A 26,673-nucleotide genomic window follows, 5' to 3' on the forward strand; every position below is an offset into this window, starting at 1 on the left:
CTATCCTTTTATTTTATGTTACTGTCATCAACAAGCTGTGACTTCAAAGAAACAATCTAGTTGGAAACCAATAAAAACCGATGGCCCTGATCATATCATACCAAGGAAATTACCATCATAAGCCACTGGCTAATGTAGTTGAAATTTACTTTTTAAGTTTTGACCATTTACGATTTTAAATTAGTTATTGGAAGTCAATGATCAGATGGTATGGTTCATCTAACTTGAGATTGGTCCGTCAGGATTAAAAATGGATTGAAAATCGAAACCCAATGATCCCTATCTCCTGGCCGTTGACAAACTTGAGGACCGCTAAGGGACCCCCTCGAAAAGTACACCCTTTCAATGCTAGATGAAAATCGGTGAGAGAGAGAGACGGGATTTTCAAACAAAATCCAGAATTTGCAAAGGCGTTCACCAACAAGCCAACCGGAAAAAAAAAAAAAAAGCAAAAAAAAAAACCAACCTGCCACTATTTGCTAGCCAAATTAAGAAGGAAATATTACCTGGTAGACGCATACCGCCAGCGCTTTCGGAGAAAATAGAATTTATAAATAAAAAACGGTCTGAAGGGGAGAACAAGACGGGGAAGAAAGCCCTTATGAAGATAGAAGTAATTACTATTGCACTTAATGCCAGCGCTGTGGCTAACCAAAACTAAAGGCTGTGGTCAACCTCTCACTTACACATTTCCCTTTAATGACTCCTAGCTATAAATACTCTCTGCATTCCTTCCTCTTCTTCACAAGCCTCTTTCCCTTATTTACTTAGCCTCCCTTTCAGTCTCTAGCATCTCTCTGTAGCTATAGCACTCAGCTGCCTTTTCTCGGGTAGTTAACACAGTAACATAGTACCCTAAAAAACCATATTATACCATTGACATTAAAGAAAAGCACAATCATGGTCTTCCAAATGGTGCTTCTCAAGCTTGCAGACTGGATCCTGTACCAGCTCCTGGCTAACTCATGTTACAGGGCTGCTAGGAAGATGAGGAGTTACGGGTTCTTTTTGAAAAACCAATCTCTAAAATCATCACAGCAGCAAGCTCCTTCGTTCCCTAATGTGTTCAAGTGTGGTTTGGAAAACAGGGGCTCTGATATTTTGGCGTGTGACATTCATGGGGGCTTATTAAGAACAGAATCTTTCTTTCCTTATTTCATGCTAGTTGCTTTCGAAGGAGGTAGCATACTTAGAGCATTTTTGTTGCTGTTATCATGTCCTATTTTGTGGGTTTTAGACTATGAGCTTAAGTTGAGGGCCATGATATTTATCACCTTTTGTGGGCTTAGGTTGAAGGATATGGAGAATGTTAGTAGAGCTGTTTTGCCTAAGTTTTATCTTGAGAATCTTCATCTCAAGGCTTTTGAGGTGTTAGCTTCAACTGGGTCCAGGTTTGCTTTTACAAGTGTCCCTAGAGTCATGGTCGAAGGATTTCTCAAGGAATATTTGCTGTTTGACAATGTGACAGGGACTGAATTGCACACTGTTGGGCACTACTTTACCGGTTTGGTGTCTGATTCTGGTTTAGTTTTGAAACACAGAGCCCTAAAGGATTACTTCGGAGACAAGAAGCCTGACATAGGCCTTGGAAGTTCAAGCCTCCATGACCACCTTTTCATATCGCTTTGCAAGGTATTCACAATATTTTCCCTAAAATTCCTCTCATAGAGAAATATTTTTCCTTAATTGAGAACATTATAAGAGCATGAAATCCTTTTCGGGGACTTTGTAATGAATGTTTTTTTTACCTTGAACGTGTTTACATTTTAATATGGGTCCCTGCCTTTTAAGAAATCGGATGGTTGCCATACTTCATTTTAGGCAATCTTGAGCTTAATTACTTAGTTTAAGGTGCTTTCTTTAAGAATTCAGATTGTTACTATACTTAAAATGTTTTCCATGCCACTGTAAGAATGGCATTTCAAGACAAATGTCTTGGAATTTCTCCAGAAACATTAGAGAGCCACAAGTATCTTAAATAAACATTGCAAGTATATCTATATTTATTGATAACAAAGTACACGCATGCACTTCAATTTCCTGCTTTTGGGTATGTTTCCTTTTTCAGCGCATTTTAACGTGTCGATTTCTATTTGTAGGAGAAGACCCCATACTACCATATAGAGATTTCAGCCACAAATTTATGGTCCTTTATTGATGTTTGTTTATGATTTTGTTGTGTGGATGTGATAGGAAGCTTACGTGGTGAGCAGGGACGACGGCAATAGCGGTACGAGTTCGGTGATGCCAAGGGACAAGTACCCTAAACCTCTTGTATTTCATGACGGAAGGCTAGCTTTCTTGCCCACTCCGTTTGCTACTCTTTCAATGTTTATGTGGCTCCCAATAGGAGTATTTCTTGCCTTCTTTAGACTCTTTGTTGGCATTCACCTTCCTTATAAATTAGCACTGTGTTTGGGCATTTGGAGTGGTGTGGACGTAAGAGTCAAAGGGTGCAGCCCTTCAAGGTCCGGTCACAGAAAAGGGATACTCTATGTTTGCACCCATCGAACACTATTGGACCCGGTTTTTCTCAGCACATCTTTAGGTCAGCCACTGACTGCTGTCACGTACAGCCTGAGCAGGATGTCAGAATTAATTGCCCCTATTAGAACGGTGAGGTTGACAAGGGAGAGAAAACAAGATGGTAGGACGATGCAAAGATTGCTAAGTGAAGGTGACTTAGTGGTATGCCCTGAAGGAACCACATGTAGAGAGCCATATCTGTTGAGGTTTAGTTCTCTGTTTGCTGAACTAGCTAATGAGATAGTCCCTGTGGCCATGAACACTCGTGTAAGCATGTTCTATGGAACAACTGCAAGTGGGTTAAAATGCTTGGATCCCATTTTCTTTTTGATGAACCCTAGACCTAGCTACCACATCCAGATTCTTGAGAAGTTGCCTAGAGAGCTCACATGTGCTGGGGGGAGATCAAGCTGTGAAGTTGCAAACTACATACAAAGAAAATTGGCTGATACTTTAGGATTTGAGTGCACTACTCTTACAAGGAAGGACAAGTACATGATGCTCGCAGGAAATGAAGGAATTGTCCAGGATAAGAGAGGGAAATCCCAGTCAATTGGCAAATAATCTTGTATCTAATTAGACTTTCCAATTTCTTTTTTATTACTAAAACCTTCTTCTAGGGCATGGATATTTTTGTTGTGTTACTGTTAAGTTGATTATTATTGCTGATGCAGAACAATATATATATAAAAAATGCTGTCATGAGCATGTGAAGATATGATATGAAGTCATTTCTCTACTGATCAATGAACAGCCAGCATTATTAGCAGGCATCAACATAAATGCAGTTTTAGATGCATGCAAATGCAGTAGTGATATTCTAGCCCATCAACAAATCTGACCTAAATTCTGTCGTTTTGACGAACTATTTAAAACCCTGGTAGAAAATAAAAAAGCAGACAGTGGCGCACCCAGAGTTCAAAAAAGTTGTTAAGGAGTGTGTTCCAGAAAAGAGTAGTAATGTTGCACATAATTTCCCTCTGAAAACAAAATGTTAACACTCCAACACCTCATGATCAGCCAACTTCTTCAATCCATGTCTTTTATCTCTGTATATAATTTTTCTTCCAAGGACTGAAACATTTACAGTTCCAGGTGGGGTGTGTTATATTCAGCGATATACGCTATGTGTAAGTTAAATTAACCCTGGATGGTCGATCAAGTAGGGTAGCCCATCAAGCTTTTTATTTTAAATTTGCAATTTGCAATTTGTAATGAAAGAAGATATTTACTGGACTCCTGTAGTAATTGCAGACTTATGAAGTATGGCAGAGATAGGAGGCAATGGTGGTTATATCTTCGAAGCACATGCATGCGAGTTAATGATCCTTTCCCATACTATATTGGGATGCGTGCTGTACTTGCAACAGGGATGTTAAAAATATTTTTTTGCCATGACATAAAACATGCAATATAAATTTAGATTATAAAATTAAAAGTAATTTTTATTATCTAATTATATATTGATAATTCTAACTGAGAAATTAAATTACATTAAAATCTGATAAAATAAATCAATAATATTATACATTCAATGAGTGATTTAAATTAAATGAAAGAGATAAACTAATATGAATTAATAAATTAATGACATGGAGAAATAACAAGTTTCAGAATAAAATTTTTCAATATAGAGAATCATTGAAAGGTAGAAAGCACACATAAACCTAGTGACAACCTGGTTATTCCCATCACAATAATCCTAATAGATCCCTTTTGGGTTTGCAAGTTAATGAGTTTAAATTAGTAATTAACTAATATAAATTCAATAATGAAATAAACCCTTAAACAATGTCTAATGCGTTAGAAAAAAAAAAAAATTAAAAATAATTATTTAAAATAAATAAAAAAAAATTGAATAATAAAAAAAAAATATTTTCATGATAAAATTTCTCCATGTAGCCTAAATATCCAATTTTTGTATATTCTTGACAGATTTGAGTCCTAATTTTAAATACATCATTTTCTTCTAATTCAAATATGTCATTCTCTCATAATTTTAAACATGTCATTCTCTCTTATTTGGATGAATCACTGGGCTTATAATATATGGTTGGAAAGTTTCAAATGTCAGTTTCTATCTCAACTTTAATCGAAATAAAATTCCATTGGTAATTCTAGATATGTCCCAAATAGTAAACGAAGGTCTTGTTTGATATATTTGACAATATTAGTTTACTAACTTTGACCTTTTGAAATATTATGTTCCTTAACTCCATTTAAAACTCCATTTACATGAACATTAACCACAATATATTTTCAGGTATATAATATTTTCCTATAAAATTTTTAGCTTTATGTAGTAAACAGTTTGAAACATATGTTCAATGTTGCAAAACTAGTCAACAGACATTTTAAGGTCAAATTTGGACAAACTCATAAAATCAGACCGAGTTTACTGATTTTGCACGAGTTAAGTCCGATTTTACTGGTTTCGAGTTTTTAGCCCGATTTAGCATATTTGATACATGTTGACTTATAAAATCATAAGATTTTAAAAGTTAACTTGCAATTTTAACAACAATACTTGCGAGCCATTTGAATTTGAATTTGAATCCTCTACACTTGTAATGAATGATGGGGTACTAAATGCAAACGATATGTATGCATGCATGAAGACTTTAATTAATACTATAGATGTTTTTGGATTCATATTATAATTATTATAAAGAAACCTAAATGGTGTTGGAGGTTTACTAGTTATTTTTTAATTGTTCATCAAGATATAAATTATTGTAAATTGAAGAAGTGTAATGATATAATTGTTTTTGTCAAAGAAACCTGCTAAACATGTAATTGAGGGTGATATTGTCTTTTTCATATGATACATTTGATATTGAAATAATAATTAGGGATAGAATTGTTCGTTCAGGTTTTTTAAGGGTCTGGCGCTAGGGAATGACATGGCTGCCAGACACTTAGTACTGAGATAAGAAATGACTGCTAAACACTTGGTACTGGGATCATACATGTTTGCCAAACCCTAGGCACTTGGATCTGGCAAAGCAACCACACACCAGAGCCTCGGGTCTAGAACGCCATGGGTTACTTGAATTTGAAAGGGGATGCCATACTAAAAAAACTTAGGTATGGAAAAGGTGCCAGACCTAAGTTAATAATCATTGGTATTAATAATCAGTAATACTATTATTATTATTATTATTATTATTATTATTAAATTTGAAGAAAATAATATTAATATTGAATAAAAACTATAAATTTGATTTGAAGGGATTAAAAACTATAAGAACCTGGAATCAATCAAGTTTAATATTATTAATATTAATTTTTTATTATTTTTATTGTAATTATTATTTTTTATTATTTTAATATTATTATTATTATTAAATTTTTTAAAAAACTATTATTACTATTGAAAAACAACCATAGATTTCATTTGGAGTGTAAAATTATTGTTGTTGTTGTTTTTTTCATTATTGTGAATATTATTTATATAATTATTAATAATTTTTTAAAAAAATATTATTGCTATTGAAAAAAAATAGTTATAAAACCACACTTGAGTTTGACACAGCCACACCCTAGAAACTAGGGTTTGGCATGGCTAGGTCCAAGTAACTTCAGTTTGGTAGAGGAGATAGACCCAAGTAACTTGGGTTTGGGATTAGTGCAAGACACTTTTATTATTATTAATATATATTTAAAAGAAAATGATATTGACCCGCTGCAGAACACAGATCAATATACTAGTATATACCATGCAAGATTAATTTGTGAGTGGATTAGTTGCGCTTTAGGGTCACTCCTCCAACATGCAGTTATCTTTTTTAAAAATATGCAATATATATTTTATAGCTTGTTGTGGAAAATAGTTTTTAAAAAAAATTAATTTTTTTTTGTGTTTAAAATTATAACCTAGTAGAAATTGTTTTTTTTTTTTTAATATAGAATGAATAAAATTTAAAATGATCTAGGAAATTCCTACAATGTACAAAGGGAACTCATTTTGAGAACAATAATGGGTACAAGAAAAAATTCACTAATTAACTCGTTTAATTTCTTAAAACTCTTGTACACCATCTTCCATAAAATCTTAATGTTAAACATGAAAATATCCTATTAGTGATTATTTTTACTACCTATAAAAGTTAGCTATTTTTTGCTCGCAAAAATTTGCATAGTGAGTAAAACAAGTCATAAAATTTATTATTCCTACATATTTTGAATTAGCAACTCAATCCCGATATAGTCCTTAAATTTGGCTGGCACATAGAATTTAGAAAGGTTTCTTACATGTGCAAGCACGATTTTATTTTTTTAATATATTTATTTTGTTCCTTTTGCACTTCCTTTTCCATTTCAGATAGAGTTTCTTTCCCGTCATGAAAAAAAAAAGGTTGCTTAGCTTCTTTTGGTGTAGATTTAGATTTGGGTCCAATAGCCCTTTCAAACTTCACTGAAAAGCTAGACCACAAATTTTGGGGACAAAATGAATCGACCATGGCCCAACCTGCCCCAGACCACAAATTACACATCTGTGTTTTCTTTTTCCTCATTATTCACACTCGTTTTACTAACATATAGTGGTATAATCATTTAATTGTGTTAGTAAAAAATCAAAGTGATATTATTTTAGTAAAAATATAAAAGTTAATGGGTTTGTGGTTGGATTTTGACCGGGTCTTGCCAGATCAGCCGTGTTATACCAATTTTTTTCTTTTTTTGTTTTTTTTTTTTTCAACCTTAGTTAAGTTCCAGCCCTAAATTAGTTGGAATTCTGGATCGACTTGTCGGGCTGACCAAATTTCAAAACTATAATAAGAATTGTTATCCCCCACTAATGTGTCTGTCAGTGGGGAGATGTTGGAGGATGAAGAAGTTTCGGGAGCAACAAGTTCTGTTCAAGATTATTTTTCAACAAGATAAGGAAACTGCAATGAGAAATGAGCACATACTGGATTTAAACTTATATCAGATCCTTATAAACTAGCACTTTAGACAGGATATGATGTTTGCCATCACAGCTAAGATCTTTCCGGATATACTTAATTTCTTACCATGTTTATCTATTATCTATGACTTTAGACAAGATGATGATGTTTATCTATTAGATTGTAAGTTATGCGGTTAACTTTATAAGTTATAATAATGAAAAAAAAAAAAAAAAAAACAGTATGGCCCTACCGAACTCAAACTAGTGACCAAATCCAGAACCTGACCAGTTAAATTACATCCTCCTGGATAAAAACTTCATCATGTCGACAAATTTAATTATGAGTCTGATTATTTGTGAACAATATGTTTATTGTTAAATAATATATTTATTTTTGTTTTATTTATTAAAAATAAAATATATAATTTTTTATATTTAAATTAAAGCACTTTAGAATAAATAAAAAATTTCAGTCTCTTTTGCTTTCATGTTTGTTTTTAGTTTATGTTAATATAATATGCTCATGACCTACAAAAGTTTCCTCTAGCTTGACCATTAGTGGCTGCGTGGATGATAATTGATCGGGCAGTACAGAAAAATATTAAAAACAATGGTTAGTGATTTATTTTATTGCCATCAAAATGGAAAGAAAGAAGAAAGAGAATATACAACGAATAACAGAAGATATTGACACACAAGCTTAATGTAATAATTATTTGCATAAAACCAATCAAATAATTAATCCTTATCCTCGCATCGTGCCCCACTGTCTTCATATTGGAAAGCATACCATGTGGACAGGTCACGCCAGCTCTCCAAAATTTTGATCACCAGCTCGACAACCCTTGTGACGTGTTCTTGTACAAATCACATAGATTCTGTTCCGATATCCCTAGCACATATATCCTCCACCGTCCGGCCGATCCACTGATGATCATCTCTCAGAGCTTTATTTAACCGTTGGATGAATCCCTTTTCATGCCTCTCACAATATTTCAAAAATTGTGCCACAACCATAGGATCCTTATCTCCTGAGCAAAATTTACCAAATTGATCATCCGGTGACTCGTGACCACCAAGATTTCTCACAGGGCCAAAACCAGCCAGCCCAGTAATGTACTCCACCATGCCATCAAGGAGCCATGGCGGAGCTCTAGACTCGGAGTCCCATATCCATGCACGAGCCATACCTTGTAAAACAACTGATGTAATTGCATAATCAAGGTTTTTAGGATGGCCCGTTAATACTGATGGACTTATGTTGATGACAAACTCATTGTTGGTGTTGGTTTCCACCGTGACCGGGTTTGGTAGGTTGTTGCCGGCCAGCCTTAGAGTAACATGGTGGATCACTTGCTTCTTGGTGTCGTTGATATTCGGATAAAGAAGGTTTTCAACGAAGAGGCTGGTGTTTAGGATTATACGGGTGGCTTTGTCGTTGGAAATGTACGAGAGGGTGAAGCGTCTGCCTTCTGCATAGTCTTTGGCATCGTTGACTAATGTAATACCGAAGCCTTTTGATGCTTCATAGTTTGCCCAGATGGAGATAATTCCAATGGAAGTGATCAAAAGAAGCCGAAGAATGATACTAGAATTTGAAGACCAAAGCTTGATGTAGTCAGCATCCGTGTCATCAAAGTAGTAGGAGGGGTGGTGGTGGTGGTGGTGGAGGAGGAGGCAGTGGCGATATCTCTGGGGATCAGGATGGGTTGGAAGAGGGAAGGGTCTTCCATGAAAGGACGCGAACAAAAATTAGAAGCCGTAATATATGATGAAGACGTAAAAATTAGGTAGCACAATGAAAGGCCACCAAATGCTAAGGGCCCACTTTACTGGCCGAAGCACTAGCATGCGATAATCATCCTTTTATCTTAGGCCCGTTTGTTTGTTTGTAGGTTTTATTTTTTTGAAAAGTGATTTTTTAAAAAGGTAAATTTTTAAAAAATAAATTATTTTTTAATGTTTATTAGTGTTATGAAAAGTAAGTTGAAAAATACTTTTCAGTGTTTGATTATGTTATGAAAAATTAATTGAGTTAAAAAATAGCTTATTAATATTTTTTTTTCAAGTTAATTAAAATAATAAGAAATAAATCTTACAAATTAAAAGGTTGAATGAGAATGAAATTGAAAAAAAATCAAATTTCATAAATTATCTCAAATAAAATAAATAATAGAGAACAAATCTAACAAATAAAAAAATTAAAAAATAATGAAATTAAAATAATTATAATTATAATTTCATAAATTATTTTAAATAAAATAAAGCAACAATTAAAAGAATAAGAATCAAATTTGATAACTAAAAATTTCAAATCTAAAATATAATACGAGAAAAATAAATAACAATCATAAAAATAAAGACAAAGGTTAATATAAAATTTAAATTAAATTAAAATTTAAGGGATAGGGGCTGAATTTGAAAAAAAAAAAATCAAACAAAATATATAGCAATCAAAAGTTTAAAGACTAAATTTGACATAATCATCAAATAATATGATATTTTTAATTTTTTCACAACTTTAGAAAGTGTTTTCCGCTCAAAATAAAATGAAAATATTTTCTTGAAAATCAAGACAAATTTTTCTTTAACAGAAAAATATTTTCTGTTAATTAATTTTTTTAATGACAAACAAAAATATAACAATTTAAAAAGTTATTTTCTAAACATTCCTTTACGGATTTAGAAGTTTAGTTGTGCCAGTGGGATAACAAAATCATTTAATTTGGATTCCAATGGCGTTTAATCTTGAATCTTTTTTTATTAACTAGCATGTTGTAAGAAGAAATTGATAAACTAGTTACTCCTAAAAATAATTACAAAATAACATGATTAAAGTTCCTAGGGGTGTTCTTGATATAAAGAATTTGATTTTAATTTATAATTATAATCAATCTAATTTTAAATATTTTATAAAATAGACTCAGTTTATTTAATTTTTTTGAACTATAGCATATTGAATATATTAAGCTGGACATGAATTTTTATTAAAAATCATAGATATCCATGGATTGAGTATATTAATTTTTTTTTTATTTTTCAACACCTTAAAAAAATATAGAATTGTAACAATTAGAGCTGGAGTTTTAACTGTTAGAGCTAGATAACTAAAATATATATTAGAAAAAGCATAAAAATTATCATAATTTATAAAAATAAAACAAAATAAAAATCACTGCCAAGCATACCACTGAGTTAATGAATCCAGTTTTGAAGACGGGTAAATTTCTTCAAGAACTGACGTGAAAATGCAAGGCTAAGGTTACGAGAGCCGAGAGATCTGGTATCATTTATCCAAGAACTTGACCTTTTTCCCAGAAGAATTAACAGCAAGAAAGCATTTTAGCGAACGAACAAAGTTAATTTTTCATTCTCATCATCAACAAAAACATAAAGAAAAAAAAAAGCCAAATCTCTAACACTGCAAAAAGAAGAGCAAGTTCCTCTTGCTTGTTTCTACCAGCACAAAAAACCTCCACCATCAAAATGCAATTTCTTTCTCTACACCACCTCCCTTCATATGATCACTACTAGCAACTAATTTACAGATCAAATACAATTCGTAACCAAAAAAGTAGGGCAAGAGATTATGCCCCGTAGCATTCAGCATTCCTGCACATGAGCTGCTCACTAGTCTCCTAAAAAGCATAGACTAGCTAGCAAGCAGGGCAAGCAACAGATCAGTATATCACCATCTACAAATGTCAGAGATCGACATTTAGCCAGCAACATGACGATAAATGCAACAAATCGAGTAAGTTTATCCCCTGTAGCCCAGAGTTGATGTTAATTTAGCCAGCAACAAAATGATAAATGTCAGAGACATAAAATGTGGTTTCTCGTTAATTTTGGAAGCTACCGATGGGGCAGGATTCGAAGGCACTGCACCATAAACAGTCGCACCATTTGAGTTTGTGGTGTTCAAGACCGACGAGCTTGTGCTGCAAAACAATTCCAAATCCAGATGAGAAGTAAAAAAGGATCAACCAGCAGAAAGCTTTTTTTGTTTTGTTTTTTTTTTTTCAAGGTGAAAAGGAGACAAAAAGTGGAGGCGGTAAGAAACATTACCTAGTGGACGGAAACTGACATGTCCCAGTACCTGAAATTGTATTGAATATAAATAAGAGCTCTAGCAAAGTAAATAATAATAATAAAGAATAAATCTGAGCACAGCTAATCCACAAATCTGACGACTGACATGCGTCTGTAAAAGGCCGCTAAAAGTAGCTTGAGCGGCAGTAAAAAGATACACTTTAGCTGTTTTTCAACGACCTCGATAAAGCGACCCAAATCATAATCTTTTTCTAGCTAGCCTGCCCCCTCGACGTCCTCCAAAATAATTCCCTCGAGATGTAGTGAGCTGGAGGTGAGTTCACATGTCATTTCTATCCTCTTAGACGTGGGGTTATTATAACTCGTCTGATTAGTTAACTCGGGAAACCCTAGACTCAAAACATCACTCTTTTTAATTGAATCCAACAAGATACTCAGTATCAACATAACAATGTCCATCGGCAACTAATAACTAGTTGACATGTAATTTCTATTCTTTAATGCATAATTATTAAACCCAGTGATTCAAGAAATTCAGGACTCAAAGTTTGATTTCAGTCAAGTTTCTAGTTAAATCATTCAATACATTAGATCAATTTTTTAGTAATCTGATCAATTAGGCATATCCATTCAAACAAACTTAGTCAAGTTAACATTAGGAATCTTTAAAAAAAATAAAAAATTAAACTGATTTTAAAAAATAATTGATTATCCAGGGTTTGGCTAAACTTTTTTTTGAAGTTAATCTTCTAGCTCCAGTGGCTACATTTATGTCAAGTCTGGTCGCTCGGGCCGTTGTACCTTTTGATTATAGATTCTTTTTGTTTTTATATTTTAAAAATATTTTTAAAATATTAAAATTTATTTTATTTTTTTCTTTACTTGGATTAATAATTTTTTAAGTGTTTTTAAAATATTTTCATGCTTTAATATAAAAATAATTATTTAAAAATAAAAAATATATTATTTTAATATATTCTTTTAATAAAATTTTTTTAAAAAAAACAACTATAACCACACTCCAAACCTCTAAATTCACTTCAAATAACAATATCATTTTTTTTCCATTATGATCTAGACAGGAATTTTGACAAATATGTATGGAAATGCAATTGAGATCTATTATGAAAAAATTAGTTTAGGGACTTTGAAAAAATTAGTTTAGGCACTAATTTAGACTTCGGTAAAGTTTCTAGCTAGTTAAATCATTCAGTACATATATTAAAGTAGATTTTTAGTAATCTGATTGATACGAGTAAATCCATTCAAGTCAATATCAAGGATCTTAAAAATAAATAAATGAAACACTACTTTGTTTTAACAAAAATAATTAATAATTCAAGGTTAATTATTATTAATAATATCGGTTAAAAAACCTATTTTAACCCTATTATTAATAATCGATCAATTTAATGATGACTGATTGGATTTAGGATTAAAAAAAATTAATTCTAAGAAATTCACCTAATAAATTGAGAAATTATCCATGTTTTAAACTAACTAATTTAATAAAAGAACTCAATCAAATTTATAAACCGACTGCGGAGTTAAGCATTAAGAAAAAAAAAAAAAAACAGTAAAGTGAATTTGGTCCGGTCCGAAACAGGCAAAAAGCGTCGCTTTTCTCTGTTTTTTTTTTTTTTTTTTTCAGAATAAGGAATAAAGAAGCCGAATCCCCCGAAACCTTTTAGACCGATACTTACAGGTGAGTGGCAAAGTTAGAGGGACAAGAGTGCGACCCGAAATTTAGCATTGATCGTTCATGAAAAAGAAAGAAAGAAAGAAAGAGCAGGACGAGCGTAATTCAGGTGTTAAAGGGGAAAAGGTTTCAAGAAATGAACTGATTGGTCTCTTTTATTTTAAAAACTAATTATTTAGTTCCTTTTTCGTCCATTTTCAATTTCTTTTATTTTTTTCGTTTTAAGAAGTTGAAAAAATAAATAGATATCATGGAGAGATTAATGAGAAAAATATATTTCTTGAAACAAAGTAATATTAAATTAAGAATGACTAGCAATAGTCAAGGGACTGGTTGTTAGTTTTGGAAACTAGAGGGACTATTGAGCTCTTTTTTAAAAATTAAGAGGGACTAATTTATAACTTAATCATCAACACGTGACATGAACAATAAATGGATATGGCACGATAGAAGACACAACTTACTTGGATTAGTGCTAGTGGTAGCAGCAGTTCCTCCAAAATTACAGCTGCTGGGCACTGGATTCTTCTGATAATAGCTGTTGAATGCATAGGAGGCATGGTCATGAACAGTGTTTGGATTGTAACAACTTCCACCAGGTAGAATTGCTGAGCAATCAGCACCGCCATAGCCACAAGCATAATCCAAAGCAACTTGTAACGCTGTTGGTGATGCACTTGGGCTAGCAATACACCAGCTAGCTCCTGCAGACACAGGTGATGTTGTTGACGTTGGGGTTACCATTGGCGTAATGGTAGCGGGCGATGTGGAATCGGGGTCTGAATTTGGGTTTATCAGGGGAGTCGATGTGGTGGGAATTATTGTGGGAACAGTGGTTATTGGGGTGGTGATGTCCTTTTGGCTGCCGGAAATAGAATTCACAAGGACTACAACCTGTTTTGTTCCATGGCCTGCTCGTTTACTATTCTCATTTGCTAACCTTTTTGTAACACTTGAACCTGGATTTAAAATCATCAAGAGTAAAGTTAAGCTTCCATTGTGTAACGTGTGATTGGAAAGCAGGAGTCCTCAGCAAATCCTGTTCACACTATTTCAAACTTGACATCTAGGCATTGGTTAGTGTGTGCATGGTTCCAAAATTCACCGACTAGGCTGAACCCTAAAGTCGTGAGTGGATAGGTAATTTACAGTGCAACATGAATGTCCAGCTAGAGTAGGCCAACATGTTTAATAATTGACAAGAAAAAAAAGAAGAGAAGGACAAGTTTGAAATTGAACAAGAACCATGATTGAGACAAAAAAGTAGATGAAGTTTGACTCCAGAGAACCAACAACAGAACAAGAACTTGAATGAGCAGATGAAAAATCAAAGCAAAGGCTCATTCATCAAAAAAGAAAACCCATCTTGTTTCTGAAATGTAATCCTGGATATCCATGCTTGAGTTAACAGGAAAATAAGAAAATCAGCAATGTATTAAGAAAAGAAAAAACCAGTAATGTGAAATCGTTGCTTCCTTGGCCTGATGGAAGAGAAGTTGTGAGACAATATTGGTTCTGCAATAGAGAAATTCCAAGCATGAGAGAGTAAACCATCACCTGATGAAGAAAGGAAGAGACCGAGTAAGCAAAACATTAGGGAGTAGATGACTCTGCCACCCATGGGCTTAAACCCCCAACCCTCTTCTTCTTCTTCTTCTCTTCTTTGATGTATTTATCCAATGAGTTTACCCTTTATTCAAAGCAAAGAAAGGGAAAAGAAGCAAACAAATGTTAAATTACAGAAGCATCAATGATCTTGTTGAAAAGAGAGGATTTTGCATCGTTTGTGCTGTGTAAAGAACATATATTTTGTGGAATAAGTACCCTCTTGTGAGAGAGAGAGAGAGATGGAGAGAGGGAAGGAGGGAGGGAGGGAGGGTGTAATGTATGTGTTTGTAGAGGGAGACTTGAGAAAGGAGACGGGTGTAGAGGAGGGTTCACAAGCAAGAGATGGAACAAAAAAAGAGGGAAAAGGTGAGAAGAAGGTTGAAAAAGAAGTAAAGGAAGAGAATTGTTTTGGGATTTAGGCTCGGTGTGTGGGCTGGTAAGTGATGGTTATAATGATGACGATGATGTCTACATTTTGCCTTTTGTTTTATTTTTATTGGGCTGTTATCTTCTTCTTTTAGTGTTTCATAAATAATGAGAGCAAGGCCAACCTTCAATTATGTCCTGTAAGCTTTCTTAGCTAAGCAAGACAGGCGCTGCATGTCTTTGTGCTCGCCTTGGTGCCCCCTCAGATGCTGTATAAAGAGAGAGGGAGAGAGAGAGAGAGCACAGCGCGAGGTGGACTGCCCCACTGATGACCTTCTGAGGGATGAGCTTGGATCAACCGAAGTGGTATGAGTGATACTCAAGTATTCTCTCCCCCGATCCCTGCTTTTTGGTGGGTTAAAGACCTAAAAAAAAAGTATTTGCTACAGTTTCTTGTTGGGTTGTTCTTGATCAAGACTGCCAGCCACATAGAAAGAATGTGCTTTTCATTTCTTATTCTTCATGGCGACACGAACCTGTCAAATTTCTCACTTCAACATGTATGGAAACAGATAATGATTCCCTGTTTGTAAACAGTGGTGCATAAGGTATACTGATGCTATGCAGAAAAGCCTAAGCAAGGTTCTTATTACTGCAGAGGAAAAACATTAAGAAAAACAAAAAATCAAGCAGGACAAACCGATGACAATTGAGTTTTATTACCAATTAATCTTGTGAAGAGCTCTAAAAGCATCTCTTTTTTTTTTTTTTCCTACTTCTTTTGGCCTAGAGTGATCAGACCTTGCCACAGGAGCTATGTGGATCATGTGGTTGAAGCCACCGCTTCAAGGTCTCTCATAGTTTATTTTGCTTTTCGAAAAACCAGTGGAGTCGCTTCTATGTCAAGTAGTAGGGCAATGGTCTCTGCCTTTGTCCAGAGAGGTTGTGGCTTTCCCCATTGCCCCGACTTAAAAAGCTTCTTTCTTTCTTTCGTGGAACCCCATCGATTCATTTGAAAGTGGCTAAAAGTCCAAAAAATCATTTGGGAAAATACACCCCTGGAGCAAAGCGTGGGGAAAAAAAAAGGGAGAGAAATTATAGGAATAAGTCAAGGATGAACATGACGAGGTCCTTGTTTAAACCAGAAAGTTAGGGAAAAAGAAGAAAAACACTAGCTGGTGGATAAGGGAAAATAGCAAGGACTCGGAGGGTTTTCCTTGTTCTAGCTAACCCTAGTTTGATATTCCATTCCAAATAGGGTTTGTGTAAAATTTTAATTTTTTATATTTTTAAATTGTTTTGATGTTTTAATATTAAAAATAATTTTTTAAAATAAAATACAACAAGATTTTTTATAACTAAATTTGGACGTTAAGAAAACTAAAAATTGGTCTTGAAAAGCAAAAGGTGAGCAGTCCAGAAGTCTATCCTGAGGTTGCTCTTTTGACCAATTGGATGTCTACGCACTATATGATATTCCTAGACTCCTCCTTTTCTCCTTGTTTTTCCTAGTGCAAATAAAGTCGCTTCTTGATTGTTGCTCTCTTGCTATGTTATTTTAAGCGGCCATGTGTTCCATGGCGACAATTTAAGCATAAAATTTAAAAAGAGCAATCATTATTGTTTCATCATAATTGCTATAGCTATCTCAAAACTATCTTTTAAATGTGGACTAGTCTTGAAATTGGCATACCCATATCTCTCCTAGTCACTTTGTACGTTCCAGGCGTCGTGATAAAGAGAAATCTCACCTATTGTTGCTCGAGTTAGGAGAAGATTTTTAAAGCTATGATTGCCGTTTTAGATAATGTTATTTAAGGTGGTGGGCTGGGTGAATTCTAGGCCCAATCCGTACTTCCCCATAGCCCAGTCCAGGAAATAAGTGGGTAAGGAAAACCCAAGATATCAGTGGGTCTCGGTCTCAGACTCACATCGAGTCAAGCCCACGGCTAACCCTAACAGAAGCAAAACATCTTTTAATTTAGAATTTATATGTGATGTTTTTATTTAAAAATATATTAACATAATTTATTTTGTAATAATTTTATATTTTTTAAAATTTAATTTTGATATTTGAACTAATTTAAAAATATATAAAAAAATTCAAATGTTTTTTGAATGCAACAAATGTCCAGTAGTTTTGTGCTTCTACCTTACTTTCCTCATTTGTTTACCCATGATCTCTGTTTTCTGCCAAATACAGGTAGTGGAATTATTATAAAAAAAAAAAAAAAATGGTTTCTGTGTATCACATGAAGTTGCATATACATAACTGTAATTACTTAACATGCTTATATATTGAAATTGAAAATAGTAATATAATCTGCTTGAAATTAAAGGTCCATTTTCTATTGTTATGCTATGCATTCAGAATCATTTAGCTGAAGAAAAGGAAATAAAGCGATTACTCCGTGATGACAGTAGTGGTACCAGGAGTAGGAAGTTTGAGAGAATCAAACAAGAGCCGTAGTAGTAGATAGAGCATCAGTAGCAGCAGCACCTCTTGCACTGCTACTACCTCTCTTCCTCTTCCTCTTCTTCTTGCCTCCTCCTCCTGCTACACCTTGGAGATCTGATTTTGCGATGAGAGATTGGATGGAAGTGACGCGGCACTCCTGCCAGTCGAGCTTGTTCAAGTCCGCCACGATGTCCTCCGTGTTCATCAATGTGCATGACGATATTTCGTTTTTCTCTTTCACTGTGGAGCGTGACAGATTCGCCAGATCTATTTTATCCACCGCATCTATCAACACCTTCTGCTCGTGGATTTATGACAGAAAGCATAGCTTAATTTAAGCACAGAAATTCAAAATCAGAAACCAATTAGTGTGTTGGATTTGAACCTGAGAGACTTTATGGATTTTCTTGAAGCCGTGCATGCGAATAATCTGAAAAAATAGAACGAACATTAACGTACACGAAAATCAAAACCAAGATCAATCAATGCAGAAAATGAGAGAGCGCTTACCTGATTGAGGAAATTGGGGGAGAGACCGAATTGCTTGTGAGATAGAAAAAAATGGAGATAATCTTCGAGAGAAATCGTCCTCATTTTTCTTCTTTCTTTGCTGCTGCACTCTCTCTATCTATCGATTTTAATTTCTCCGATTTTAGAAAGCCTTCTAATCTAATTTTACAAACCGCTCTTTTTTATACTGTTTGGCAAATGGCAGGCTATATACACCAGATGGTTCAAGAAGATTCTCCCTGGGGGTGCTGGCTCACGAGCCGGCACGTAATGCCTGTTGTTTTAATGGAAACATTTTAATTAAAATTTGAAATAAATTGAATTTAAAATTTAAAATTTTTTTATTTCTAATTTATTAAATAAAATAGAGATAATAAAATCTAAATTATAATCACTTGCATCATTAAATCTTTGATGTTATATTAAATTATCATCTCAATTCAGAAATTTAAATTATTAAATAAGACTTCAAATATATTATTTTATAACAAAAAAAACAAGGAAAAATAATTGTAAGTTAAACAAAGAGAAAAAAAATAAAATTATATTTATATTGAAAATGATGAAATTAGAAAAAAAATTAATTAATAAAAGAAACTAAGATTAAAAAAATTAAAAGAATAAAGATGAAATCAAAATAAAAAAAATAAATTACAAGGCAACTCAGTTTTTTTTATAGGATGGTAAATTGAAATGAAAAATAATTTAAACAAAAGAAAAAAAATAAAAAAAAAATTAAATTAATACATCATAAACGTGGATTAAAATAATGAAACTGAAAACTAATAATATTTTTACAGAAAAAAAAAACAAGGAAAACATTATAAATAAATAAAATAAGGATTGAATTGAAAAAAAAAAAAAACATGACAAATTGGAATTGAAAGACTAAATAAAAAAAAAAATTTATATAAAAGGTTTAAAAAATAACATCTAGATATCAAAAGAATAAGGACTAAAACCAAAATACCAAAAAATAAAAGAAACTAAGTTGTATTATTTATGGGATGAGAGAAAAGAAAAGAAAATGCTCGTTGGCGACAAACTATCACACCTCAAATAACACGTAAGAAGTGAACGTAGCGATGCTTCCAACAACATGATAAAATTATGAGTTTGGCCACCGGGAGACTCCATACACAACACTTCAATGATGAGCACCCAGATATACTGACACACGCAAACAACTTTTTCAAATTTAATTTTAATTAATTAGATTAAAAAAAACCTAACTACCCCTCGATGATTATGAAATTAATTAGAAAACCATACTAAAAAGATCAAAAGTCCCATAGGTCCATTGTTTAAATTTCAGGTTCCAAGGCTAAATATGCCCTTTTAAGGTGCTTTAGAAATTAAAAAAAAAAATGTAAATATCATCACTTAATAAAGATTGATTTAAAAGGTATTAGAGTTGTTTTATTGTTTCAAAAATTAAAAAAGTTATTTTTACTCTTGACGAATCTTTAATGACAAATAGGTCACCAATAAAAAACTGAAACACCCCCTTCAATATTTTGTTTTGGGAATGATAGTCATTACATTATAACAATAACAATGGATAGTGAAATTGCCCCCCTTCAATATTTTGTCCAGGGAAGAAAAGAAAGTATTGAAACAAGTTTTTCTTCCCTCTTAAATTTTCCTCCCAAACTTGTCACTTTTCATGCCAAAATCCTCTAGGTTTTTTTTTTCTTAGCCTAATCTCCTTCTAGTCTCTTATTACCCATTAATTATTGTATGGAGATGTGAATTTAGGTACAATATTGAAGAAATTTGAAAAAAAAAAATATTCCTCTTCTTCTTTATACCGTTCGCTTTTCTTGGCTTCTAAGAATATGTTTAACAGTATAACAACGATTGTTTTTTAAATAACTTTTCATGCCAAAATAAATGCCAATAATGTTTTTTTATGTTTAAAAAAATCATTTTTGATATCAGTACATCAAAACGATCCAAAATATACAAATCATATTAAATTTTAATAAAAAATAAAAAATTGAATTTTTTGGAAACGCGGTTTGCACCGCGTTCCTAAACAGAGTCTAAAATATATTTATAATTTTTATCCCTTAAGGACAATAATACCCTTCATTTTAATAATTTGGTTTGTTCATTTTGCAAGGTATCTTGTCTTATCAATCTGTCTAATTTTTAATTTAACATAGTTTTACATATATATATATATATATTTTATTATTAACATGAAAATTCATCAGTTTAATTTTACCTATTTTATTTTTCAAATAAAAATCTTAATATTTACAAACTCGAAAAATTCTAACACGAGGTTTATATATAGTGTTTTGTTGGCAAGATGTTTCATTTAGTTTTTGTTAATAAGAGTACAAATACCGAAGATATACAAACAAATGATAGTGGAGTGGGCCAGAGATTCATTGCATGTAAAGCCCATGGTTCAATAAAAAGCATTGAGGCCCACATTTTTCTTCAACCAACGGATCCATGCCTCTCCGTGGTAGAGTTAGCTAATGGGCCTATTGACCTCAGACAACGGATCCATTCCGCTGTCTTCCCTGCACAGAAAAGGGATAACGCGGCATTCGGTAAGAGAAAAAAACAGAGTGTTAAACAAGAACCATAGAAAATGATACCATGTTGTTGCTCCCTAATTCCATCACCGGCTTCCATATCCAAATTCATCTCAGACCAGCCTTACCTCTACATGCTAGAAAAAAATTGCACTTCAATGAAAGACCTTCAAAAAATCCATGCCCAACTCATAAAAACTGGCCTAGCGAAAGACCCCATTGCTGCTAGCCGTGTTCTGGCCTTCTGTACCTCTCCTGCAGGTGACATCAACTATGCCTACTTAGTCTTCACACAAATACGAAACCCAAACCTTTTTGTATGGAACACTATTATCAGAGGCTTCTCTCAAAGCTCAACTCCACACAATGCAATCTCTTTATTTATTGACATGATGTTCACTTCCCCAACTACTCAACCTCAAAGGCTGACTTATCCTTCAGTTTTCAAGGCTTATGCTCAACTTGGTCTAGCCCACGAAGGTGCTCAGCTTCATGGCAGAGTGATAAAACTGGGACTTGAAAATGATCAGTTTATACAAAATACAATCTTGTATATGTATGTAAATTGTGGGTTTTTGGGTGAAGCTCAGAGAATTTTTGATGGAGCTACGGGATTTGATGTTGTTACATGGAATACGATGATCATAGGGCTTGCTAAATGTGGAGAGATTGATAAGTCCAGGAGTTTGTTTGATAAGATGTTGTTGAGGAATACAGTGTCATGGAATTCTATGATTAGTGGGTATGTGAGGCAAGGCAGGTTCTTTGAGGCAATGGAGCTCTTTAGCAGAATGCAAGAGGAGGGGATTAAGCCTAGTGAATTTACAATGGTGAGCTTGTTAAATGCTTGTGCTTGCTTAGGAGCACTGAGACAGGGAGAATGGATTCATGATTATATAGTGAAGAACAATTTTGCATTGAACTCTATTGTTATTACAGCGATTATAGACATGTATTCCAAGTGTGGAAGCATAGATAAGGCTCTTCAAGTGTTCAAGAGTGCCCCCAAGAAAGGATTATCTTGCTGGAACTCCCTAATTTTAGGCCTAGCTATGAGTGGCCGTGGGGATGAAGCAGTCCGATTATTTTCAACGCTCGAGTCTTCAAATCTCAAACCGGATCATGTTAGTTTTATAGGAGTCCTGACAGCTTGTAGTCACGCTGGGATGGTGGACAGGGCAAAGGACTATTTCTTGTTAATGTCAGAAACATACAAGATGAAGCCATCGATAAAACATTATAGCTGCATGGTTGATGTTCTAGGCAGAGCAGGACTCCTCGAAGAGGCAGAAGAGCTAATAAGAAGCATGCCAGCAAACCCAGATGCCATTATATGGGGGTCTTTGCTCTCCTCCTGCAGGGAGTACGGAAACATTGAGATGGCAAAACGAGCGGCGAAGCGTGTAAAGGAGTTGGATCCAAATGAGAGCTCAAGTTTTGTACTTCTGTCGAACGTTTATGCTGCTCATAATCATTTTGAAGAAGCAATTGAGCAAAGGCTCTCTTTGAAGGAGAAGCAGATGGAGAAAGAGCCTGGATGTAGTTTGATTGAAGTGAATGGCGAGGTTCATGAATTTGTTGCCGGGGGACGGCTGCATCCAAGATCCAAAGATATCTACCATGCGTTGGATGATCTGGGATTGGCGTTAAAGGAGATGGGATAGGATTAATATGAACCAATTAAGATTATCATGACAGAAAACAGGTTCTTTCGGTTCCCCTAAGTTCAGTATTTCTCTTGTTCAAGGTGGATGAACTCCACTGCAACTCAGGGTTGAAAGAAAGAACAGATCTGGTCATCATCGAATGAGGTAGCTTCTTACAATTTTAATTATCACTCATTTGCATGTTTTCTTTAATCTAAACGCATGCAATATTCCAAAGTCGCATCTAAAGAAGTTCCTCTCTCTATATATATATGTATGTATGTATATGGACGATGCACTCTGTTTTCAAGGAACTCTAGACTGATGGAAAAAGAAGAGTTCATGCCAAGCAGAATAGAGAAGTGCTTTTACAAGGAAGCCTGGAAACATTAGTGAAATGACACAACATCGAAGAATAATAGGATTTGACAATGTGAGAGGCTAGAAGATTTGCTGCTAATTAGGATTTTGACATGGTTCGCTCTGGTGCCCAAGAGTAGATCTCAGGGGTCACAGCACCATTGGTGAGCAATTTCTGTGGCATTCCGTACAAGTCCGGGATATCAAGGTGGTGACGACGACCGTTTTGGTAATGCTGATTCTGCACAGCAGCAGTGATTCCATCCTCATCCAACGGCAAACGATCAAAAGACGCGTTCATGAATGATGCAGCCATGATCACAACAGGGCCTGAAGCAATGAGGCCACCAACCACAACTCCACCCACAACCTGCCCCTGAGCCCCTGCCAGGTAGATGGTTAGTCCAGTGATCCCCTGTGGAGCAGGTGGGGGCAAGACAGATCCAAGCAGTGAGAGTATCTCAAACCGCCCATGAAGGGTCACGATGGCCCCCGACGAGGCTGGTTGTCTTAGGGTCACATTGGTTACACAACCGCTCCCACTAAGCACTGATATTCCACGCTGCTTCCTTCTTGCAAAGTTGGCCAAACTCTCACACACATCGCAGCCGGAGCTCACCTCCATTGCATGGGCTCGGAGTGCGTTAGCACTCTCTCGAGTAACAATAATAGGAGGTTTTGGCTTATTTTTGGAGCCAGCTGGCCTTCCACGTGGACGCCTGAGAGTTTCAACCCCGCGTGCCGAAGAAATAGGCGGCACTGCCTTCGGCAACTTTGAAGCCATAAGCATGGCCTCCATGTTCGGTCTGCGGTCATGACCCTTCTCCGATTCATGGTTTCGTTCCATGATTCTCTCAGAATATCCAGCCATTCGTAAACAAAAGAATACACAAGAACTGTGCTCGGTGTCTGGGTTTAAGTAGCCGAATTTGTGCGAATAAATTTATTGCATGAAACCAAAAGAATGATCAGAATTAGGAGAAGGTTAAGTGACACCAACCTTGTAATTAAGTTATTTATACTTTATATGCGTTCTTCACCCTGCCTACCTCCCAACTGGCATGCCCTTCACGTCAATTGCCTTCCAGGGCAAATGCCTGTTTCTCACATAAACATCAAGCTGATGTGAAATCATTTCAGGAAGTCATAAATTAATCACAAGATACCCACTCGAAGATTTCCATGTCAATTTCAAGGGAACTATTAGTAAGAAACCCCGTTAAAAAAACGGTGCCAGCATGTTTGGTAAAAAGGCTAAATCATTTCTCTGACTTTCGTATTGAGGGGATTCGCATTAGCAAGCCACATCTCAAAAGTCAGACATCATGCCCCAGTAAATTAGGTAAAAAAGGGTATGGAGCCATTGGACAAAGCTGATAGTAACTAAGGTGGCAGAAAGGTCCTAACCACTGATCAAATGCAATGTTGCAATCAAATCATCCTCTTGGAAAAAAATAGAAATTCCTTGCTTTTCATCGATATGAAAATTTCAAACCTCTAAATTGGGGAGGCAATGCCATACTCTATTTGGAAAAAAATTGTCCCTTTTCAGAAGACTCAAAACACTCTCCCTTTCTCATTCTTGTAAAGATACCATAATACACTGTTTCAAATGCTAACATAGCATGTAACTGGCAAATAAGGAATATTGTTATCAAAATTAAACTTCAAAAGGAAAGGCAGTCGGAACTTGGACACTCAAAGGCACAAATATGAGTTTCTTCTGATCTCATACCATTTCAAGCAAATGAGTAAAGATGCATGTGAGATCCTACAAAATAAAGCAATTTCATGCATAGTAGAAATCAAATGGAAACAGCGCGCGCGCGCACTTACTTCTATGGTGTTGTTCAATGTTTAAACTTGACAATTAGATTTTAAGGATCTAGTTAGAAAACATTTGCTGGCTGAAACAAGAGGAAAAATGACATAACACAGACTGGGAAGATAAATACATCATTTTAGAGCACAGAGACTAATTATTGGACAAATTAGTTAACATTTGTAAGTTACTCCAACAAAACCACTCGTGAATAATAAGAAATAAAATTGAATACAATTAAGTACGGATATATTCTAGTTTAGTTATTGATAATCCTTAGATGCATAGTAGGGATCAATTGACTTGAATTCATAACAGAACTAACCTGTTGGATGAAGGCTGCTCATTTGCAGTTTTCACATAACATATCAAAGTTGATGAAGAAGGCCTCGGTGGATCACCCAGCCCATTCTCTTTCCTATATGCAGCTTTACCAAGGTCTGCTAGGAGGACACGAGTTCACAAATTAAGAACATGCAATTTCAAATCCAACTCAATATAACCAATTCAGCCACCACATGCGTCTGACATTGTTCAGGATAATAAACACACCATCATAGCTGATTTGAGATGGTACATGTCCAACATTATATTCACCACCAACTTTAGCTCCGCAAAAACCATTGTTTTTACTCCAGACCTTTGATTCTTGTGTCTCCTTCATCTGTTGAAATGCAATCTATAATATTAAAAAACAAAATCTATAAAAATCAAGGCATGAATAAAACCATCAGTGTACTTATCGATCTCATGCAGCACATAGAAAGCCAGTAATAATGTAGAGAGAAATAATTCAGACGGTAATTAACTCAACAACCAAGCAGCAGAAATACGCAAAAAAAAAAAAAAAAAACCTTCAGCAGCTGTTAAACACTAATTCCCAAATCCCTAACAACTAAAAATCAACCTGAAAAAGATCTTTTATGCTAATCAAGTAAGAGTTTATAAGCAGTGTTTGCGAAATCATCAACAAATTCCAAACAGCTAACAAACCTTCTGTTTTGACACGCTTCACATGCTAACGGTTATCTGTTGACACGGAAAGCATACAACCCCCTCCCCCAAGAAAGTGAAAAAAATTTAAGCTCTTATTTTCAGTGGGGGTGGGGGGAAAGTTTTTACAGTGTCGGAGAGTAATTTTAAATTAAAAGATACTTACGAGTAGGAAACGGAATGATAAGTATATTTTAATTTAAAATTTCTCTTATTTATTTTTTTTTAAAATAAAATTTAAAAATAATTCATAAAATATCTTTAATTATTTCAAGTAAGATTTGTTGGTACGGGCGGGTTTTAGAGAGGACCTTTTTTTAACTGATGGTGTTTAAGGCCCTATGTGATTGAAATTTTCTTCAAAATAATTTTTAATTTTTTTTATGTTTATTTATTATTAAAAAATTAATTAATAAACAATAATTTTTAGTAAAAACAAATTTGATTTAGTTTTCAGAAAAAATATATATATATATATTTATTTATTTTGGACGGAAAACATTTTCTAAAAGTTATGAAAAAATTAGAAATATTATATTATTTGCTGATTATATCAAATTTGATCCTTAAACTTTTGATTGTTTTATATATTTTGTTCTAATATTTTTTTTTTCAATTTTATCTTTTAAAATTTTATTTTTATATCAATTTTGGATCTCATTCTTATGATTGTTATTTGTTTTTCTCTTATTTTTTTTTAATTGAAATTTTTTATCTATCAAATTTGGTCTTTATTTTTTTTATTGTTACTTATTTTATTTGAAATAATTAATGAAATTGTAATTATTATTTATTTAATTTCAACATCTTTTAATTTTTTTTATCTGTTAGATTTAATCTCTATTACTTTAATTATTATTCATTTTATTTGAAATAGTTTATGAAATTATAATTTTTTTCAATTTTATTCTCATTCAACCTTTTAATTTGTAAGATTTGTTCCTCATTATTTTAATAAACTTGCAAAAAAGAAAACATTAATAAGTTTTTTTTTAGTTTATTTTCCATAGCATAACTAGGCACTAAAAAATGTTTTCCAACTTATTTTTTTATAATACTACTAAATATCAAAAAATAATTTAATTTCTAAAAAATTCACTATATATATAAAAAAAATACTTTTTAAAAATATATGAGGTCTAAAAAACCATATTATCTTTTCAAGAGATAATAGGACAAAAAAAGT

The 26,673-nt window shown here is 33.9% G+C and overlaps 6 protein-coding genes across 10 annotated transcripts; 2 read left to right on the forward strand and 4 right to left on the reverse strand.

The window, feature by feature from the left end:
• Window positions 1-455: 455 nt before the first annotated feature.
• Window positions 456-3,607, forward strand: LOC118061762 (glycerol-3-phosphate acyltransferase 1). 2 transcript variants are annotated; one of them, XM_035075317.2, is made up of 3 exons: window positions 457-1,180; window positions 1,469-1,632; window positions 2,194-3,607. In XM_035075317.2, exons 1-3 carry the CDS (start codon window positions 901-903, stop codon window positions 3,088-3,090), a joined length of 1,341 nt encoding a protein of 446 aa, XP_034931208.1. In that variant the 5' UTR covers window positions 457-900; the 3' UTR covers window positions 3,091-3,607. The 2 variants fall into 2 exon arrangements, with proteins under 2 accessions (XP_034931207.1, XP_034931208.1); XM_035075316.2 differs by having other exon boundaries at window positions 456-1,632.
• A 4,414-nt stretch (window positions 3,608-8,021) lies between these two features.
• Window positions 8,022-9,172, reverse strand: LOC118062294 (uncharacterized; the record flags this gene model as incomplete). The annotated part of the gene is made up of 1 exon (XM_035076015.1): window positions 8,022-9,172. A coding segment is annotated over one exon (885 nt), but the record flags the coding sequence as incomplete, so codon positions are not given.
• A 1,588-nt stretch (window positions 9,173-10,760) lies between these two features.
• LOC118061760 (uncharacterized) lies at window positions 10,761-16,181 on the reverse strand. 2 transcript variants are annotated; one of them, XM_035075315.2, is made up of 6 exons: window positions 15,870-16,181; window positions 15,332-15,682; window positions 14,730-14,862; window positions 13,637-14,131; window positions 11,489-11,519; window positions 10,761-11,361 (listed from the first exon to the last, which is right to left on the reverse strand). In XM_035075315.2, exons 3-6 carry the CDS (start codon window positions 14,791-14,793, stop codon window positions 11,181-11,183), a joined length of 771 nt encoding a protein of 256 aa, XP_034931206.1. In that variant the 5' UTR covers window positions 14,794-14,862; window positions 15,332-15,682; window positions 15,870-16,181; the 3' UTR covers window positions 10,761-11,180. The 2 variants fall into 2 exon arrangements, with proteins under 2 accessions (XP_034931206.1, XP_034931205.1); XM_035075314.2 differs by lacking the exons at window positions 15,332-15,682; window positions 15,870-16,181 and having other exon boundaries at window positions 14,730-15,306.
• Window positions 16,182-17,424: 1,243 nt separating this feature from the next.
• LOC118061759 (uncharacterized) lies at window positions 17,425-18,305 on the reverse strand. The gene is made up of 3 exons (XM_035075313.2): window positions 18,115-18,305; window positions 17,990-18,034; window positions 17,425-17,902 (listed from the first exon to the last, which is right to left on the reverse strand). Exons 1-3 carry the CDS (start codon window positions 18,196-18,198, stop codon window positions 17,600-17,602), a joined length of 432 nt encoding a protein of 143 aa, XP_034931204.1. The 5' UTR covers window positions 18,199-18,305; the 3' UTR covers window positions 17,425-17,599.
• A 2,360-nt stretch (window positions 18,306-20,665) lies between these two features.
• Window positions 20,666-23,720, forward strand: LOC118061756 (pentatricopeptide repeat-containing protein At2g42920, chloroplastic). Of its 3 annotated transcripts, none has more exons than XM_035075311.2 (2): window positions 20,666-22,477; window positions 22,624-23,720. In XM_035075311.2, the coding sequence occupies exon 1, from the start codon at window positions 20,723-20,725 to the stop codon at window positions 22,328-22,330; it is 1,608 nt and encodes a 535-aa protein (XP_034931202.1). In that variant the 5' UTR covers window positions 20,666-20,722; the 3' UTR covers window positions 22,331-22,477; window positions 22,624-23,720. The 3 variants fall into 3 exon arrangements, with proteins under 3 accessions (XP_034931202.1, XP_073265081.1, XP_073265082.1); XM_073408980.1 differs by having other exon boundaries at window positions 22,633-23,720; XM_073408981.1 differs by having other exon boundaries at window positions 22,666-23,720.
• LOC118061757 (AT-hook motif nuclear-localized protein 16) lies at window positions 22,773-23,543 on the reverse strand. Its single transcript, XM_073408982.1, has one exon. The coding sequence runs from the start codon at window positions 23,541-23,543 to the stop codon at window positions 22,773-22,775; it is 771 nt and encodes a 256-aa protein (XP_073265083.1).
• Window positions 23,721-26,673: the final 2,953 nt, after the last annotated feature.

This window comes from Populus alba, chromosome 5 (assembly GCF_005239225.2).
Source record: "Populus alba chromosome 5, ASM523922v2, whole genome shotgun sequence".
Lineage (NCBI taxonomy): Eukaryota > Viridiplantae > Streptophyta > Magnoliopsida > Malpighiales > Salicaceae > Populus > Populus alba.